Genomic DNA, 21,402 nt, shown 5'->3' with positions numbered 1-21,402 from the left:
CTGTTTCACCTCCCCCCCACCCTCCACTTTACAGCATTTCCTGAGATCATCTCCTGTTTATGCTTCTTGCACTTAAGTCCTTATCTCAGTGACTTCTTCTGGGGAAACCCAAACTAAGGCAGTTACCATGATTGGCAGCTCATCCAGTGACTCAAATGGGGATGAGGAAGTGCCAGAGGAAGTGGTGGCTCTGAACTCACATAAACAAAGCTGTCCACTAGAAAAATATGTCATGAGGAAAAGCACAGAATGAGAACTTACATAAGCCACTTACAACTGGACCAACATTTGGGCACAAAAACATGTCTGGACGGCCATGCCCAGGGAAAGCAGACAGACCTCCCCCGCAGGTTGCTCTGGAGAGGAAAATGTCAAAGGACCTTGGGGTCCAGGGTCCAGTGAAAGGTGTATCTTATGCAATATCTTTTCCTCCATTAATTCATTAATCTTAAGCCTCTCCTTCCCCAGCTGAATGTTAGCCAAAAACCTATCATGGAGAAGGATAGGGCTGCCTTCTCAGATGCTGGCCAGAGGCCGGGCACTTGGCTTATGTTTGATGACATTTCCATTAGACAGTTGGGCTTGTGTGATGGCCTGTGCATGGGCAGTGATATAAATGCTCTCCTTATCTCTGTGTCTCAGCTGTGAAATCCCTGCCTCTTTCCATTTGGGTTTATTGGTTTCTGAAGCCCAGCTCTTCCATGCATGCCATGGGTTGAATTGTCTAGGAGCAGCACTTAAGAGGGGTACAGGGCATGAGACTTGAGAGAGTGCCTGTCAGGTAACACACACACACACACACACACACACACACACACACACACACACACCTCTAAGGTTGTGAGAAAAACAAAATGTTAAAGATAAAGGAGCTGCACTTAAGACTCTCAGATAAAGTCTAAATCTGGGGTGTCAAACTTCAGCCCTTGAACCAAATCCAGCTACCGCCTATGTTTTTCAATAAAGTTTTATTGGCACAATACCACAGTCATCATTTACATAATGTTTATTCTGCTTTCTCGCTACAAGGGCAGAGTTGAGTAGTTACAACAGAGACTGGATGGCAAAGCCTACTTATTTACGATCCGGCTCTTTACAGAAAAAGTTGCCAACCCCTGCTCTAAACTTGTCCCGACCCCTGGGAGCTCTGTGGTATCTATTGCTCCATAATTCATCTCCACCTGAGACAAAGGCTGGTCTTTGGATCTTAATGTCAGCTGGACATTGGTCGCTGGCCACCCCAGGTGGTGAGGGTGAGGTGCATTAAGCGCCCTGGAACTTGGGTGGTGGCTCCAATCAGCCTAGAGAGCAATTTTCCGGATACTTGGAGCAGCTGTGAGCTGTTAGCGGCTGACACAGCAGCGGGGAAATGGGTGCGTGTCTGGTAATCTTCAGGGCACCACCAGCAGCCCTGCCGTGTTTGTCTGGATCTGCACATGTGCTTCTTGAAGTTGGAGAGAACCTGTATTTCCTGCCTGAAATGGAGCCATAATTATGTCACCTAGACTCCTATCTCCCATTTGACTCTTGCCTCTTGTTCATCCATCTCATTGCTCTCAGAGTGAGGAGGAAGCCCTTAACAAGGTTACTGGGTCCTGCCAGCCTCTCAGCCCCACCTGGTCCCACGTCGCTCACAGCCCGCCCTGCAGCCATGCCTGGCTAATGGCCACAGAGCATTCTTTCAGTGTCTGAGAATGAATGCACTGTTCCCTCCAACTCAGGGCTTTCAGCCGTGCTGCTTCCTCTGCCTGGAACGCCCTCCCCAGCATCTTCCACCTCCCCACACTTGACTAACATCTAGATCTCCAAATCTCAACTCAGAGAACATTTCCTCAGAGAAACTTCTTGAATCTCCCCATGAATCTGATTTCACATAAGTAACCAGTACTCAGTTTGTGTGTCTTGATGTATTTTTTCTTTGCAAACCATAGCACACAAAAATGTGCATATTTTCTTTTATTCAACAAAAATGTGATGTTCTTTTTTAAAAAATAGATTTTTATTGATTTCAGAGAGGAAGGGAGAGGGATAGAGAGATAGAAAAATCAATGATTAGAGAAAATCGCTGATCAGCTGCCTCCTGCATGCCCCACCCACACTGGGGATTGAGCCTGCAACCCGGGCATGTGCCCTGACTGGGAATGGGACCATGACCTCCTGGTTCATAGTTCAATGCTCAACCACTGAACCACACCAGCTGGGGAAAAAAATGCTATATTCTTTTCTTTTTTTTCCCTCTTAACAATATAAAACCATAAGAAACTATTCAGTTTAACATGGTTAACTGATTTTTAACTTACTGTTTTCTGGTGGATGAATGATATTTCATCATATGTATGTATATATTATGTACATAATATGGATGTACAATAATTTATTTAAGAACTTTGTGAGCATGGATTATGTTCTAGTTCCTAAGTTGGCTGGTGGGTGAATAACTTCCATATATGTGCATGTATATTTGCTATTTATCAATTACTACATAATTAAATTTAAATAGTGAATAGGAATAAGAGAATGAACATGCTCAAAATAACAAAGTAAAAGAAGTGAATGTTAAAATTAAAAAAATTATTTCCATATTGATAGGAGTTCAGATGGTTTCTCTATGAGTATGTGTGTTTTCACTTTACAAACAACAGTGCAATGAACATCTCTCAACAAATATCCTTACATCCTGGTGCTTATATTTCTGAAGGCTCAGTCCCTAGAAGTGGAATTATTTGATCAACATGCACATGCACTCTAAATTCAGGACCCACTCCCAGATTCCTTTCTGCAAATGCAGCAAATCACACCAAATCCACCATCAGTTGATGAGACTGTCCAGTTTCCAGCTTCCTTGCCAGTATTGGTGTCTTTCAATGTTTTCAATGTTTGCCCATCTCTTGGCAAAGGAACGGCTTCTCATCATTGTTCAGACTTGCATCTCCTTGACTATTATGAAGTTGATCATCTTCTTATTCATATATTGTTTTGATAACAAAAGTAGTCCCTCCAGGTCCTAGCCAAGTAGCTCAGTTGTTTAGAGCGTCGTACTGATATGCCAAGGTTGTGGGTTCGATCTCCAGTGAGGGCACATACAAGACGCAACCAATCAATGCGTAAGTAAGTGGAACAACAAATCAATGTCTCCCTGTCTCTCTCTTCAACCCAGACCTCTCTCTCTCAAATCAATAAATTAAAAAATAGCCCCTACAATGATAGGACCTTGTGCTAATTTATGGTGGAGGTGGAGACTCTCTGGGCACATCCTTTGCCTTTATCATCTGTCCTCACCTGCTCTCCAGTGAAGACTGTGTTCCGTGGTTTCTGATGTGTCCAAACATCCGTTGCTGTTCTCTCATGTCCCCGAAGGGTCGGGAGTTTTGGTCTTGATGAATACAGCAACGGTGGGGTTGGCAGAAGGACCTGCGCTCTCTGTGACCATCTCCCTCTCTCTTCATTTCCAGACTCTACCCAGATGAACAACGCAGTGCCCACCTCCCCTTTGCTGCAGCAGATGGGCCATCCGCACTCGTACCCCAGCCTGGGCCAGATCTCCAACCCCTATGAACAGCAGCCTCCTGGCAAAGAGCTCAACAAGTATGCCTCCTTGAAGGCCGTCGGTAAGTGCTGTTTTGTTTCTCCCCTCCTCTTTCTTCTCTACTTTGCTGTTCCATCCAGATCTTTCCCTCTCTCTCCAACTTTTTTTCAACTCCTTTTCCATTCTTCTAATCTCTCCCTTTCTTCATCCATCTATCTCTCAAAATCTCTCTTCTCTTTCTTCTTCTCTTTTTCTATCATCTATTATCTATCTATCTATCTATCTATCTATCTATCTATCTATCATTCTACCTATCTATATATTTTGGATTTATCTACCTGGGATATACTAAGGATCAGACCCCTCAGATGCTTTCTGTCTGACCCAGGTCAAGTCCGTCCTGGCTATGTGGTGCAGGATGGGCGGGCAGCACGTGCTGGGGCTGTTACCTGGGGAGGAGGATCCGTATGCTCATCAGGTCCCACTGACACCTCAGCCCCTTCTGCATCTACCGTCTGCCCTGGTGAATCCTCAGGGAATCTAACATAGAATCCAGGACATGGAGTCTCTGACTGCCTTGCCCTTTAGTGGACAGCATTCATCTACACACAGTAATTCTATCTCTGAGAAGTGGGTGAAGATCACGTTCCCATCCCAGGAAGCTTCCGCTCTTCAGGATGTAAGCATTTCCTGGGACAGGCGGCCTGGAGCTGCTACTCACCGAGTTCTTACCAAGTGCGAGACATTGCACTGGCCTTTTGACCCTGTCTCATTTCCTCAGAGTGATCCAGAGAGGAAGGCCAGTATGGTTCCAATTTTCTGATTAGGAAACTAAGACTCAAGGAGGCTAATTGAACTTGCCCCATATCAAGCCGCTGTGGGCGACAGAGCTGAGACTTGAACCTGTGTTTTTATCCCTCTGGAGCCTATGCTCCTGCCACTGCCCTCCCACAGCCCTTCGGTCCATTCCCCAATCAGACATGAGGGAGTGTGACAGTGACCAAGGATCTTCAAGAATGTACTCATGACGGAGTCCTATTGGGTGACAGCAACAGCCACGGCTAAGGCAGACTGAGCAAACAGAAGACCCACTGCCAAGGCACTCATTAGAGATGGAGTGGGAACGCTTGCTGATCAATTCCAGTGTGAAATATCCTAATTCCATTATAGAACTCACACCAAAAACCCAAGCACAGACACTGTCACGTGTCTATGATGCTTGTGGTTGCCATGGTCTACAAACATCAGACTCACAAAACAACCACATTGGTGCCCAGCAGACAGCCAGGCACATACTAGGAGCTTAGTAAGTGTTTGAGCCAGAACTCTATCTTCCTGATCTCCTAGGATTTCCAGATGGAACCCTGCAAAGAAGGGTTGAGCCAAATTTATAATACCAAGGACGCGGGCTGTGCAGACTGACGCGGGCTTTTCTAAATCTGAAGCTTCATAAGACCTTACATACCAGTCCCCTATGCTTCATGTTTAATTTCTACACCCAACTGAACCCTCATCCACATCTCATGACCACAGATTCCTCTATTCCATATTGTGTGTTTGCACAGCACATACATCTTAAGCATGTTCAAATAGACACAGATAACACTAGGAAGGGATGAGGGCTGTTGCCTAGGAGAGGAAGAGTCAGGGCATCTGTGTCGATGTAACTGTGGAAGCCTCATACATTATTTGATGGCCTGCCTCCCATTCAGAGCCTTGCATTTAGGTCATAAATAGTGTCTGCTCTTAATATTTGATTCCTTTCTTGGCACACAAAAAAAATCAGTCCAGATGCTTTATCTTTTGTAACTGGTCACATTACCCTAAACAACTCATTTGTTCAACTTAGGCTCAGCCTCTCATCCCCCCCTCAAAACCGGTAGCTCTTTGGGTAAATAATGGATACATATTGCCACAGAGTTCCTTGATTTCAGAGTGCAGGATTTATGCATCATGCAGAGCAAATGTCTGCAGTGCATTTTGAATTAAATCTGCAGTATGACAATTTATTTGACACTCTTTGAGTAGCCTTTCTTCCTCAAAGGAAGAACTCCTAAAATGTTTGTTGAATGAGTGAATGAGCTTGTATTTGACAAGAATCAAAGAATAGCTTAGTAGGAAGAGAGCCACACCTCTATATCCTCTAAGACTTGTGAAGGATCTCACTTGGGGAATACTCCTGGATATGATTAATGGGCCCTCTTGCTTCTTCTCTGACTATTGTGGGGGCTTAAAGATAGTTTTGGGAATCTCTAGTGAGTGGAAGTCCACTGAGGAGCTGACTGAGGGACGGCCTGACTCAATGGGTTACCAGGAGACCAGGATCTGCCTGCACAAATGACATGCAAATCCCATAATAAACATTATTTCAAGGGTTCTTTATTAAGTCATAATGTGACCATGGTGTGAATGATGGGATACATTTCATGATTGAAATCATTACTACCCAGGAGAGAAGTCGTTTAAAAAATGTTTTGCTGTGAAAAGCTCAGCAACCTCTGATAACCAGACTTATTTTATAAAAATGTCAATTCAGTAAATAAGAGGAGACTTGGACAGATTTTAGGGTGAACTGCCAAGTTTAAAAATACCGCTGAAAAATGAATTTCTCCTGGTGGCTTTAATATCCAGAACATCAGGTGAGGTAGGTGATCACTGAAACCCTTCGACCCAAGTTCCTGCATTTGAAAAACGAGGAGGCTGACTTTTATGGTCTCCAGGCACCGCTCTAATTTTAAAATTAGAAAGTTAAACAATCTCACTCATTCTAGTTATTACAATATCTAGTTATTACAGTATGGGCCATTAAATTGTCCCATTCATTCAATTCCAACTCTGGAGAGAAGAGTTGTAGTAATTGTTGGTTGTTCCTTTTAATTTAATTTTTTGGTTTGCTTGTTGAAACACACTCACTCATGTTTAAAGAGAGCTCTTTTCTCTCTGTAATTCAGGAATTATAACATTTGCTCTTATATAGCATGTGACTGCAGACGCATCTCTGTTCCCAAGGGATTCACTGCCCAGTTATCGGTAAAGATTACCACATGTTAGGGAAATGTCAGAGGCGAAACCTCATCGGACTCTGTACAAGAATGAGGGATGGAATTGACTTACCATATGTTCATTCATTCACTCATTCATTCAATCAATCATCCCTTTATTCATTCCCCAAACATTTCATCTGACATCCCTTTTTCATAGGTTTCATTGAGGCATGAACCAAGTCTGCCCCATGCATCAGCGTATCCCCAGCATCTAGCACCATGTGGGGAACTTGATAAGTGATCCCGCTATATATTTGTAAAACTGGTGAATAATACCATGTAATCCCACATCAGGTCAGGAGCAGGAGGTGATCAGCAAGATGGCAGAACGGCATCTGCAACATGGCCTCTGCAGTGGTCAGGACTGAGTTTAAGATCTAGCTCAGACATTTATCAAGTAATCGAAGAAATCACTTGACCTCCTCAGGTCTCAGTTTCCCCATCTGTAAAATGGAGATTAAAAATGTACAGTGTCTATAGTCAGGCCTCAGTAAATTCTGCCACGCATTTAAGAGTTGTTTGTTGCTCATATTTTCCCCCTGAATCTCCAAGATACACTGGTGCCTTGATTAAGACGCAATTGCCCAGCTTGCACTTTGAAGGAAGTAGATAGATCTAGTAGATTTCCTCTAGTTGGATGGGAAAGACGTGCCTGAAAGCTAACTCACTTCGGGAATTTCATAAAACAAACAAGCAAGTAAGCAAACAGCAGATGACTTTTCAGAGGACCAATAAAGAGGCAGCCCAAAGCTCTTGGCCCGCTCCATCTATCTCCTGGACAGTGAAGACCCATGCCCAGGTGAAGGGTGACGGTCTGTCAAAGAAGGATTCTATTTCACTCAAGTAATCCTCTTACTAAGTCAGGAATGTGGGTCCAAGCATTTTAGAAATGTTTTCCCCAAGATGGAAGTCAAGAGGTGTGTCTGATGATACGCTGAGCCAAATGTTGCCTAAAAATCTAGGTAAGCACCCAAGTTCTCTGACCTGAGCCACCAGTGTGAGGGGTGGTTGCAATGTGAAGACCCATTTTATGGTTCCTCATAGGTCAGTCCTTATAAGACGGAGGGGTTTGTCAAAATATCCCTACGCATCGCCTGATAGTTCAGAGAGGGGTGAATCCTGCCTCCTGAACTAGAAAAGGCCCACCGTTTTCTGCAATTCCTGATGGATTTTGCCAACAGAAGACTGCCCCCACATTGGTATTTATCTCCCATAGGCCCCAAGTCTAGTTTCTCCTCTAGGTGTCTGTCTGAGACTTTAAATCCTCAGCCACCGAAGGTTCCCAAGCACGTGCCCTTTAGATGCTTCAGTGCAACTTTGGTTGCCTAGTGAGAGAGACAAGATGTACCAGCATGATTGATAGAATGCTGTGCGTGGTGCCTTTGTTTTTAATTCAAAATTTTAATAAGAAAATATTTTCTCTGTTGCTGTTTGACAAGACAAGATGGACTATTTTTGCTGGAACCGTGTTACATTTTCCAATAGCACTTCTTAAAGCCACAGTAACAATGCATTTAGACATGTGGAAATTGCTTTTTCACTTTTTTTTTTTTTTTTTGGTGTGAAAACCCTAAATGATGCATACAGGCCTCACCCATGAAATGACCTCTGTTAGTGTATTATTTTGTTTAAAGTTACGGCAGGAAGGGAGCTGGTATCTTTGAACGCCCAAACAGTATACCTCTGTATTGTTCCAGTGTTTTACAGATGGGGAAAGTGAGGCTCTGTATAGTTAGGTGATTTTCCCAAAGTCACACTTTTGTAGATGACAGAGATAAGAGTCATATTTAGGATTTCCTGATGCAGAATCCTATGTTCTTTCCACAAAACGACGCTGTCATCCAGGGAGCAATTTCTGGCATCAGAAGGATCTAACCAGCCAAAAAAAAGTGGAGGATGCCCCTTCTCCTCTTTTTGTAGGGGGAGACTGAGTAAGGTGTTAATTGTTTTTCATTGTTTGAAGGCAAAAATTGTCCTGTGATGCTGAGTATAATTGAAATATATTTAATGTATATTATAGTTGAAGTATAATTTACACATAATTAAATACACAGATCATAATTTTACAATAGTGTGATTATTAAAATATACACATACTAGGGTAACCAACATCCTAGTAAAGATAAGAAATATTTTCATCTCCAAGAAAGCTCCCTCATGTCCTCTTCTTCTCAATGCCTTAGGTCCATCCCTTTTTAATAGGAATTTAATTTTTCACACCCAAAATACTTATCTAATGTCCACTAGTGCCAAGTGCATAGTGAAAGCTTACCTCTATGTTTTGATAGCACACGTGCCCTCTGAGTAAGTGTCCTTATTAACAATGGATTTTATGAAACAAAATTTGTCGGAGCGAAGCCCTTTCTTGGGTAGTGGGGACAGAGGTGACCACAGCATGGTTCCTGTCTTCAATGCAAACAGTGATGGCTTTGACCGGGGGTGACAGGGCTTCCTTGAGGCCAGTGACTCAGTGACTTGGTCAGGCTTGTGTCCACCTGCAGAGGACAACTGGGCCAAGTAACTGTTTCCAAGTGTCAAAGACCCCAGCTCAGAGGAAGAAGAAACAGGAAGTCATCCTGGGCGGGTTCCACTTAATTTTAACTTGTTACTCTTCTCCTGTCACTCCAATTTCCCCTCTGTTGTGAGTGATGAGGGTGTAGAATTCAGATCCACAGGGGGAATGTGGCAATTTGAGTGTCCTTTGGAACGCCTGTGAGGCCAACCGGAACTGTTTAAGTGGGGACAGATTTGTGCTCTGTAATCATTCAGATCACAGACTGTTCCCTAAGTCTCCTCTCAGCTGGCAGTCTGACGTGTCTCTGGAAACTTTAGAGAAATGTTGAGAGCTTGGTCTTTCCTGGTTGATTCCTAAGAAAGAGAAGCTGGTGGTGCACACTGATTGGTCAGACCTGTAGCCAATGGGCAGAGGCTGCTGCAAAGACACGTGGGCAGGTTTGCCCCGCTTTGAGTAAAACCCAATCTTACAGAGAAAGCCTACCAAGGACAGGCTAGGGTGTGTAGCCAGAGCCATCTTTTACTTTATGAAAGGGGTCCCCCTGGAGTTCTGCTAATAATGTGAGAGTCCCCCAGCGCTCATTCGGAACCTCTGAAATGGAATTCAATTTGGAGAAATTGATTTATAATAAAAATTCTGGGCATTATGGAATTCTCAATTCACCAGCTTAGCTTTTAAGGGAATTTCCATACCTTAGGAAAAGTGACTCCTTGGAGAAACTTGAATTCATTCATTCATTCAACAATATTTTTCCAAACACAGCTGCAGTCAGCAGGGTCTGCCCCTACCTGGAATTTGATGCTAATAATGCACCCCACCCCTTTTTCAGGAGGGGGATTGCTGTAAAACAGGATCAAAGTGTATCCCTTGTCAGCACAGTGTTGTCGTCATTAACCAGAGTTACCCCATCCAAACAGATTTTTCTCTGTTTCTTAGAGGGTTGAGGTTTAGAGCTACTCACTGTCTAAGAACTCTCTCTCCCTTTACGTTACTGAAAATATCTAGGCCTTTTGCAGGAGGCTTCTTTTGACCCTCTGTGGGCTTTGTCTTGAAACTGCTTCAAGGCCTTGCAGAAAGAGATGCCCACATAACTTCATTTGCACATTTGGTCCTTCGCCCTGTTCCCTGTGTCCCCTGAGGCCTGTCCCCCTTGGAGGCTCCAGCTGGGGCCACCAGCAGCACCTGGATGTGAAGACACAGCGAAATGGAAGCAAGAAACAGCTCAGCATCTCTCCATTGTTATTTTTTAGGAAGTTCTGATGGTGACTGGGCAGTGGCGACACTTAAGTCACCAAAAGGTACCGAACGGTGTTCTGTAGCTTGTTTGTACAGGTGTTGTCAGACTTGACATTAACCAGTGAAGGCACAGAGAGTCCTAGTGTCTATGTATGACTCAGTGCAAATGTGTGTCTGTGTTGGGTGGACCTGCAAGCCCGTCTAAGCGTCTAGGTTCTAGTGTATAGATGTTGTGTGTGTGTGTGTGTGTGTGTGTGTGTGTGTGTGTGTGTGCCGGACCCATTGTTGAAGAATTACTACTTCTCGCTTTCCAATATATATTGCCTGAAGGAAAATGTCACTCCCAGAAACCATCCTAGATAAGACCTCTGGGAAATGTTGCTTTGTCTCAGACAACATGGCAAAACACAATGTAAATTAATGCAGGAAAAAACACAACTTTCGAGGGAGAGATAAACAGATAGATAAACAGAGAGAAAACATTCCCAGGATCATTGGGCATGATTAGGCTTTCAGGGTACAGAACGCTACTTTCAACTTTGCTGAGGTAGCATCAAAAGTTAAGGAGTTGGTCTACTTGAAACTAGCTGGGTGAGCAGGAGGTGGATAGAGCTTGTTACTTCCTTACTATGTGCCAAGCAGAGTGCTTTGTTATCATTTAATCCTCCCATATCCCATATCCCAGCGGGGTAGGTGTTGTCAATCCCCTTTAGAGGAGATTGGCTTGCCTACAGTCGCAGGGCTGCTAAGTGGTAGAGCCGTAATTTACACCCGTGTCTCTCTGACTGTAATGCCCAAGTTATTTCCCATGGTGTGATGGGAGCAGCTCTTTTCAGAACAGACTGGCAACTTGGTTCTCTTCTTTCTTCACGCCGGTGCTTTGTTGGATCGGTGGTGGGGAGAATGTAGGTGACCCAAAGAGGTTGAAGTAGAACTCTTTCATGACCTTGAACAGGGGGAAATTTGAAGACATAGCAGGGCTTTAGGCAGGATCCTAGCACCACCAGTTTTGCATTCTCAAAAGCTAGATCTGGTTTCCAAGAGGAGACTGGATTAGGAGAGAGTGGACTGGCATTGGTGACACCCACTGGGAGGCGCCTGCCATCACCCAGGTGGGCGGTAACCTGAACGGGGGCTGATAGAGGAAGGAGAGAAGAAAATGGGGGTAGAAGAGTAATTAAGAAACTGGAATACAGTGAATGAGTGCATGTGAGTGGGAAGGAGGGAGTCGTGGGCCCACCAGTGGTTCTCACATTTGAGCCATTTGAGTGCATGCACGTCAGCATACCCTGATGGGTTGTTAAAATCCAGATTCCTGGGCCCCACCAGAGATTCCTATTCACCAGCCTTGGGTGGGTTGAATCGCTAACAGATTCTAAGGTGATGTTGATGCTGCTGGTCCGGGGACCACACTTTGAAAATCACTGCGATTGGAAACGACCCTTTGATTAGGTTTCCAGGGATCCTGTGGGCTGAGGGTTCTGAAGAGAGGAGCCTGACCAGGGTCCCAGAGGCTCAGAAACAACCTGAGCTCTGGGGGAGCAGGTGAGAGGGGCTGCACTGCATTCCCTTCTTAGGAGCCAGAGCTTTAGATCCTCGTGTCTAATGAGAATCCCTTGGCGACTCAGTTGTTGCCTTGAAAGAGGCAGATTTTCGGGTCTTGCGTTAGATAATAACTAGTCACATGTCAACATCCATTTTTAGAAATGCAAACAATTTGGAACATGACAGACCTACTAATTTGAGGCATAAACTTTTTTCCTCCCCTGTGAAAAACAAAGCCATTATGAGTCCCGTGACAGCATCAGGAGGCAGTCAGCATTCCTGTCCATTTTTCAGCCTGTTGTCTGATGCATTTAGAAAATAGTTCAAGCTGGGTCAAAAACAAGGCTTGGAAGCTGTTTTTCTATGCAAACGGAGCTAATTTCACCTGTCCTGTTAAATGCATCTTTTTTTTATCCTGGCCTATCTAGGGAAGAGAGAAGGGGACCCAGAGAGGGCCAGGTCGAGTTCCCCAGGGGCCATTGATCTTCCTCTAGCGTCTAGCCCAGTGATGGCAAACCTTTTGAGCTCGGCGTGTCAGCATTTTGAAAAACCCTAACTTAACTCTGGTGCCGTGTCACATATAGAAATTTTTTGATATTTGCAACCATAGTAAAACAAAGATTTATATTTTTTATATTTATTTTATATATTTAAATGCCATTTAACAAAGAAAAATCAACCAAAAAAATGAGTTCGCATGTCACCTCTGACACACGTGTCATAGGTTCGCCATCACTGGTCTAGCCTGTAGACCCGAGTCTCAAGTCACCATGAGGCATAATAACAAGATTGGGGAGTTTGTTGGCTCCCATACTTGCCACCTTCTTGAAAGGAAGACATAAGTGGGGTGTGATGGGCTTAGCCTCAGACATGCCTGGGTTTCAAGTGTGGCCCCTCTGTTTGGTATTCTTGTTACCTTCAGCAAGTCACTCAACCAATCTGCGCCCCTGGTTTTTGTAAGAATGAGATGAGACATTGTGTACAACACATGTCACAGGGCCTGGCATGTGGGAAGTCTATATGCATGAGGGCCATGACTGGTATCATTACTGTTACTATCAGGTGAACTAATGAAAGGTTCTGAAAAATCCCGGGTCATAAACACACCAACTTTGTATAAACCACCGTTTTCTGACCAATTTCTACGTCTGATCTCTTCTCTCCAGGAAAATCAGTTAGTATTTTACCATCCAATGGCAGGAATGTTGCTAGCAACCCACTGTGGGGACATAGGGAATGAGCCAATAAGAAGGCAGAGGGAGCCCTAGCTGGTTTGGCTCAGTGGATAGAGCGTCAGCCTGTGGACTGAAGAAGGCAGAGGGGTGAGTGTCACCTGGGGAGGCTGGATAAGGAAGGGGTAGCTGTGGAGAAAGGACAAGGTCCCACATTGACTGTAAGTCACTTTGGAAGGGAATCATATCTGCCAGCATAGGAAATGATAACAGCATACCAGTTTGCACTATTCACTTATCGCTACTTAAGGTCTCCCATGAAGGTCGCCCCCCCCCCCCGCCCCCCAGTGGTCCTGCTATTGATCCACCCATGCCCAACCCTGGGAAGTCTTGGCATATTCTTTTAAAATCCAGGACAGAAGACACCACCACCTCAAGCCCAGGGGACTCTACTCATCACAATAGAAAGGGACGTCTTTTGAAATCTGTTTATTTTGCAAAACAAATCCTCGAACCTGACACTGAACTTGGGGAAAACTGCCAGCACAGTACTGTGATTTGATCGCTCTGGCTCAGATTAGAATCAGGCTGTACGCTCTTGTGCAAGCCATTCACATACCCAGAACATCCATTTCTAACATTTCCGAAGCAGAGGTGATGATAATATCCACCCTCCATCAGGGTTGGAAAAGTAATTTTATGAGACAATGCAAGTAATACACTTCAATGAAGACAATGAAGAAAATACATTTCACTCAACCTTTCTGCTTTTACAGATGAAGGAACTGACTTAAATGCGATAAATGATGTTGCTCAAAGTTACACAGGAAAATTACATCACACCCAGGACCAGGACTCAGACTTCAAAGAATGGCTTAAAGACTTCATCCAAAATTACTGGAGATGCTTGTTAGAAGTGCAAATCTTATACTTGGGTGAGGGGGCCTCCACATTTTTCATTCACTTTTTAAAGTACACCTTCTAGATAATTCTATGTACACTAAAGTTTGGACCTACTTTTTCTAAGACCCAGTCATAGATGCAAACACAATTTTCCCTCAAACACCATTTTTTCACATGCCAGCCCTCCTCCAAACATGATTACTTATGTTCTTTGCTGAAGTAAAACTGTTTTCTTAGTTGGAGTTTGAGCTGGAAGGTAAGGATGCTGGAGATGGACAGTCTTGGGTTAGCTGTCCTGCTCTACTACTTATCAGCTGTGACAGAATAATTTGGCAGCCACGTTACTTTATATTTCTGGGCCTTCATTCTCATCTGTCACAGGGAAAAAATGATATTGCCTTGCCACCTATCTTAAGAGGGTCTAAGTGAGATAATGTTGGTGAAATGGCTAAAGCAATGTCTAGTACATAGTAGGTACTCAATAAATCTTAGTTATTTCCTTTTTTCCCAAGAAAACAGGTATCATTTAGTGATAAATGTGCATCCAAGAGATGCCAGAGAAGGCGCAAGGCAGTGAGAATGTGTAATTTGGGCTTCAGTTCTGCTGGAGTGCACACCTCTTGGGGGAAGAACTCACCTGAAAGCAGCTGTAAAACATTACTTCATGAAATTCAGGCTTTTGAAATTTTCTGATTTGGATTATTGGTTTTCTCATCAACAGTAGGGTACAGAGCGGGCGGAGGATAGGAAGGTGATTTTCTTTTTTATTAAATAAAAATCAAATCCCACCAGCTCCTGAGTTGGGCCTGTTCTGAAAAGCACACAGCAAGCACTGGAGTTTTGATGAGCTTCCTTGGGAACCTATAGGGGATGAAATGAGTCAGTGGAGGAGATTCTCTGCTTTGTAGAAAATTCCATTGCAGCAAGATTGCAACAAGCATTTGAGTAGATAGAAAGTCTGTCTCTCTAAGGCTAAGCCAACCAGATCATGTCATTTCAAACTTCCCCAGCACCTTGCATGGTGCCCACAGCACACAGAAGATATTCAGTGTACACTTTATTAGTAAATTATTAAGTGAAGCTGGGCATCCTATTGTCTTTTCTGAAGAGGTGCTGGAATATAGCAGAAAAATCAACCAGATAGAAGTCAGGAGAACTGTATTATAGACTCAGGGCTGCTTCTACTCAGTTGGGTGTCCTTGAACTCAGAGCTTCAGTTGCCTCTACTATAAAATGGAAAGTTTGGCTCACCGATCTCATTAACCCTCTTTATGTCTGAGTAGAAATACTGAGCTTTGCTTTGATTGGTTTGCCTTACCATGTGCCTACCTCTGAACAAATTGTTATGGTAAGAGCAATGAGATGATTTTTTTTTATAGCCACTGGGTAATACTTAAGGGGTAGGGGAGTAGAGAGGTATATCATCCAGACCGCATAGGCTATGAATAGAGGAGAGGTGGATCCTCCCTGAAAACTGGGGCTTTTCCTGGAAGTAGGGTGAATGAATGACTGGTATTTGTATCAGTTATCTAATGCCACAATAGTGTTGTGTAACAAATGAGCTCAAATCTCATGCCTTAAAAATTATTTAGTTCAGCATTTATTGAGATCAAGAGTCTATGTGCCAGGGATTTATGCTGATGTGGGAGGTTCTTCTGGTCTCAGGTGAGTTTGCCCATGTATCTGAGAGTTGGTTAGGTGTTGGCTGATCTAGACTGGTTTTAGCAGGAATAACTGTGATGGCTTAACTGTGGTCCAGGAGGCTTTTATCCTCAGAGAATGTAGCCTAGACATGTTTAATGATGTTGGCAGAGGTGCAATAGAGCAACCCAAAACCAGGAAGCACCTTTTCAAACATCAGTTTATGTCATGTCCGCTTACATTCATTAGTCACATGGATGAATTCAGAATCCAGTGGTGGGGAAACAAGATCCTCCTTTTGGGGGGTGAGTTTCAAAGTCACATAAAAAGAGTGTGGATACACTCAAGGGTGAAGACTTGAGGTTATCCATGCATTAACCTAACATAGGGTTCTAAATCTTAAAATCATCTACTTAGAGCCAGTCTTTTCCTACAGCAGATTGGAAGGAGGTACATAGGATTTAGCATAGTTAACCTTTATTTGCTTCATTTGAAAACCCACCAATTGGATAAAATTTTACCAGCTGGGAAAATGATCAGAAGGCAAACCACACAGTGAATCTATGGAACAGCAATGCAGGATGCATGCAAAGGCAGTGAATGAGCACATGGTGTCCATCTGGAGCCTTCTGTATGGAGGGCTCTGTGGTCAGTTGTGGCGGAAGCATGAGATCATCCACCTTGTTCAACAGCCTTTTAGAAAGTGACGGCATAGCAGACTGCCTAAGAGAAGAGACACAGGGCTTGAAGTTTCAGATGCCTGTCAGCAGCAAGACATTGGCAGAGGGCTCCCTGCAGCCACAACAGAAGGGCTCACAGGACAGCCTGGACAGCTTTGGTACAAGGCTACAGCAGGCACTGTTTCAGAATCCTCTCCAGCACAGGCAGCAACACCTCCTGTTGGGAGCCCTCAGGGTTATGACCAACAATGGGTGAGGCTCCTGGATTCCCCTCATCAGTTTTCTCTCTTAGACATGGCTGCAGGGAAGTTATGGGGCCCAGTGGAAAGAGCTCAAAGCCCTGAGTTCCACTAGGACCTGGTTCAAATGTCATTTTCCCTATGTGTGTCTCTGCAGCAAGGCCCACGACCAGGTGAAATGGGGCTAATTCGCCATAAAGATGAATCTTTGTGTCTCCTCCCCAGCCCTCTCTTGCCTGGGAAGCTAGGCTTCGTTTCTGCCTTTCTTGTTTCTGCCTGCTGAGACAGCCTTAGGAACCGCATGGCTTTATAGAATGTATTTCAAAAGAAATGAGAAATACCTGGGCATTTCTTTTAACAACATGAACTGTCCTCCCTTTTACTTTTTAATTTAGCTTGTGAAGGAGAAAAAACAACAACATTGAGACCCAGAAAATATTCCCATATAAGTAAAAAGTAAATACTGTCCAACTGTCCCAAAAGGCCCCACAGATACAGTGTCTTAAACGAAAGGAGTCTATTTCTCTCTCGTGTAGTAACCTCCAGGGTCCAGGTTGGAGGGGCAGTTCTGCTCCATGTCATCACTCAGGGAACCAGGTTCCTTCAACATTGTGGCTCTACCTCCCTCTACCATAGTACCCTCTTCTGCATTGTTATAGTTGGTTGTTGGTATAGCCTGTGGAAAGGGGGAAGAGACCATCTAAGGCAGCCAGTTTTCTTTTAAACAAGTAAGGTGAGGTGAAAATTGGATGCATCAGTTTTGCTAACATTCCATTGGTGAGAGGTTAGCTACCTGGCCAAATTTAGCTTCCAAAAACAACATGGTTTTGATCTATATGAGTAAATTGGAAAAAAAAATCATATATAAATCCCGTGCAGTTCAAATCCATGTTGTTCAGGGTCGACTGTATACATGTATTATTATTCATATATGTCATAAATATAGGATATATGTGCTATTGGTTTGGTTGAACCAATATTTCAAAATAAATACCTTTTATGCATGTATATCTATCCTATTACTCATCTATATGAATATTCATATAGGATATATCTATATTTTACATATATGCATAAAAGGAGGTTTATTATAAGGAATTGGTTCATGCAATTATGGAAGCTGAGAAAGTCATCTATTGTCTGCTAGTTAGAAACCCAGGAAAACTGGTGATGCAATTCTAGTCTGAGTCTGAAGACCTGAGAACCAAGGGAGCTGCTGGTATAAATCCCAATCCAACAGGCAGGAGAAGACCAACATCCCAGCTCAAACAGGCAGGTGAGAGGGGCATGCTTCCTCCTTCCTCTGCTTTTTATCCCACTCAGACTGTCAAAGGATTCGATGGTGCCCACCTACATTGGGGAGAGTGCTCTACTGAGGCTACCAATTCAAATGCTAATCTCACCCGGAAATATCTTCGCAGACACACTGAGAAAGAATGTGTAATCTGGACAATACCTGGACCAGTCAAGTGGTCACATAAAATTAGATGTCACAGGCTAGACCAGTGATGGCGAACCTTTTGAGCTCGGCGTGTCAGCATTTTGAAAAACCCTAACTTAACTCTGGTGCCGTGTCACATATAGAAATTTTTTGATATTTGCAACCACAGTAAAACAAAGATTTATATTTTTGATATTTATTTTATGTATTTAAATGCCATTTAACAAAGAAAAATCAACCAAAAAAGTGAGTTTGCGTGTCACCTCTGACACACGTGTCATAGGTTTGCCATCACTGGGCTAGATAATCAGAAGATGAAGCATCCTGCCCATTTCTAATGTTTTAGAGAATGGCATTGCAACTGAAATACATCTGGTGCTTTCCTTCCTTCATCAGATGAAGATTATTGTACCCCTACTCTGTGCCAGGCACTGGGTTAGGTGTTGAGGATACAGTAGTTAGTGAGCAGAGCAGATGTGATCTCTACCCTGATTGGAGCTTATATTCTAGTCAAGGGAGACAGACAATACACAAATAACGAAGAAAGATAATTTCATATAATGATATAGGTTAAGAACATATTAAAATAGAGAGAGGTGATAAGAGCAACTGGGGGTGGGGTTCTCTGTTTTGATTGGATCAGCAGGAGGAATTTTCTGAGGAAGTGACCTTCGATCAGAGAACCAAATGACAAGAAGGATTCAGATACACAAACAGAAAGAAGAGCATTCAGCAGAGAGAACAGCAGGGACAAGGTCCAATGGCTATGAGATGAAAAGCTTGGTGGGCTCAGGAGCAGACAGGGATCTTGTGTGAACTGTGTTGAATAGTGTCCCCTCCCATCTGTCTCTACTCAAAACGTCAGAATGTGACCATACTTGGCAATAAGGTCTTTGTAAATGTGATCAAGTTAAAATGAGGTTATACTGTGTTCATGTGGGTGCTAATCCAATGACTGGTGTCCATACAAGAAGAGGGACATTTGGACACATGGACACATAGTCATGGGCATGGGCCATGTGAAGACAGAGGCAGAGACTGGCATAATGCATCCCCAAGGCACAGAATGCCAAGGATCACTGCAGCCACCAGAAGGCAGAAGAAGCAAGGAGAGAGTCTCCCCTAGAGCCTGCAGAGGGCGCATGACCTTGCTGCCACCTTGATTTCAGACTTCTGGCCTTCAGAACTATGAAAGAATACATTTCTATTATTTTAAGCTGCTCAGTTCCTGATCATTGGTTATGGCAACCCCAGGAAACGAATCCACTCTGTGATGGGTTCATAATAAGTGTAGGAGAGATGAAAGTGGACACATAGCCAGAGGCCGGGTCATGCAGACTTGGGGACCACTGCAAATAACTTGGGTTTTATTCGTGGGGGTGATGGAAAGATTAATCACTTCATTCCCACACATTCTTGGACCCAAAAACACGAGTGGTGACAGCTTCGGTTTGCTTACCAGGTGAAATCCATCACCGGAGACCCAAGAATATCACCCTGTGAGGATGAGCTGTAGGAGCCCCTCCTTAAGATATCTTTGGCCCAAGGAAGGAAGGTAGGTGGGAGGCCACCTGCTGAGACCCTCAGATGTGCAACTTGTTTTGAAAACTGGTTATTACCTTGACTCTCTCCATTCCTACGGAAGCAATGCCCCCTCCCACCCCGCACCTGTACAAGTAAGTGTCTGCTGCTAATTAAGAGAGAGACAGATGGAGGAAGGTACAGTTTAATTTTACAGCCTCTGTTCCTTCAAGGCAATTAGGCTCATTGGAAGGGAAGCACCTTTTTTATTCTTTCTTCCTCTTTTTAAATGAAGAAAAATCAAATCAGAGAGGACCAGTGTTGTTGAAAGGCTCACACATCTGTTTCCTGGTCGGCTTGTCAGCCATCTGCCCACGAGGTAGCAGGGCTGATTAGGTTAATGCATTTATTAATAGGGCTTACAGAGCTGTTCAATGAATCTGTTATTTCTTCCAAAAGGAGCTTTTTTAATATACTAAGACAGGGGCCCCCTGCACAAAGCTGAGAGTGGCCATGCCAGCATTTCTTTCCCCTCCTCCAGAGCCCGAGCAGAGGCGACCAGAACACTGGAGAGAGGGTTTCAGGAAAATTACATTTCCTGGTTATGGAAACAGTTCACCCACCACCAACCACAGTCTTGGTGAAATGCTCGTGAAAATAACTTTGAAGGACAGTTTTGTGCCCCAGGCAACAAATCTGTGCCTACTCTTCCCTTCTCTAAAACATCTCAGAGACTAGTGGAGGGAGGATGGTAAGATAAGCAGGTAAATGATCTAGGCCAGCGGTTCTCAACCTTGGCTGCACATTAGAATCACCTGGGAATCTTTTTAAAATCCTGATTTCTGGGCCTCATCCTCCAGAAATTCTGTTTCTTTGTTATGGAGTGGGGCCACAACATTAGAGAAGTATTTGTTAGGCAAGGCTAGAAGGACTTGGTGGTTCAGCAGTTGTGCTGGGGGAGAAGAGGAGGGTTGAGTCGGCAACAGCGCCGTGTTTGTGGCTTGAGTTGGTGTTTCTATGCCACAGAGAAGGAAGAGCCTGAAGAACAGATCCAGGTAATGTTGGTAGGTTCACGCTGGGCCACCGGGACTGGGAGATGCCAGTGACTGTGTCCTGGATGTCACTGGATACGTGAACTTTGAAGTTCAGGGTGGATATCAGAGCATCCTTCAATGGGAAATTCATGGCCTTGGAAACCTAAACTTTCCCCTGGAAGAGCGAAAGATGGAGATCTGATCTCACTCATGCCACTCTGAGCAATTCGTGGCATTTCATGAATGTGTGTGTGCTTGTAGCACCTTCAGTAGCAGACTCACAGGTTCCTTTTGGCTCTGGCATGCTGTATCTTCTGACGGCTCTTGGATTTATGGAAAGGAGGACTTTCTCTTGAAAGATTGTGTCTGTCAGGGTTGTTTACATCGACAGGAATAGAAACCCAAAAACTGTAGTGAGCCTGGAAAGTCAACACATGCCTTCCTGGGGCGTCGTGTTGAGAAGGAGTCTGAGTGGAGGCCACACTTGCCAGGAAAGAGCCCAGTGATGAAAGAGTGATGTCTACCATGGATGCAGAGGGCCAAGTGGAATGCATTTTTGCCCACTCAGCTCTGAAACCAAAGCTTTTCCTTTCAGAGGCATCAAATGATGTCCACTGGACTTAGGTTCTACCCTGGCTCAGCCACTAGCTATGGGTAACCTTCATTAAATCATTTCGCATGCCTGAGATCGACAGTTTCATAATCCATCAAGCAGGGATTAAAATCGGGGTTGTTGAAAGGATCAAAGGAGATAAGAAACATGGAACTGGGGTGGGCCCCATGAATTTAAATAAATTCACGTGTGTAATAGAATGGGATGTTGTGAGTGTGGAAGAAAGAACAGCAAATATTTCTAGTCTCTCAAGAGATGTACATTTAAAGGTGTATTGATAGACATTAATTGA

The 21,402-nt window shown here is 44.0% G+C and overlaps 1 protein-coding gene across 2 annotated transcripts in view; it reads left to right on the top strand.

The window, feature by feature from the left end:
- SHISA9 (shisa family member 9) overlaps positions 1-21,402 on the top strand; it is a 282,387-nt gene that overhangs the window by 255,378 nt on the left and 5,607 nt on the right. Inside the window, exons 3-4 of one of the 2 annotated variants that reach the window (XM_081089504.1) lie at positions 3,453-3,608; positions 10,336-10,383. In XM_081089504.1, coding sequence (XP_080945630.1) covers positions 3,453-3,608; positions 10,336-10,383 — 204 coding nt within the window. The remainder of the gene's footprint in view (positions 1-3,452; positions 3,609-10,335; positions 10,384-21,402) is intronic. The other variant, XM_081089505.1, reaches the window with a different exon arrangement.

Source organism: Myotis nattereri, assembly GCF_964212035.1.
Source record: "Myotis nattereri genome assembly, chromosome: 4".
Classification (NCBI taxonomy): Eukaryota; Metazoa; Chordata; class Mammalia; order Chiroptera; family Vespertilionidae; genus Myotis; species Myotis nattereri.
This window is presented reverse-complemented; position numbering and strand designations above follow the sequence as displayed.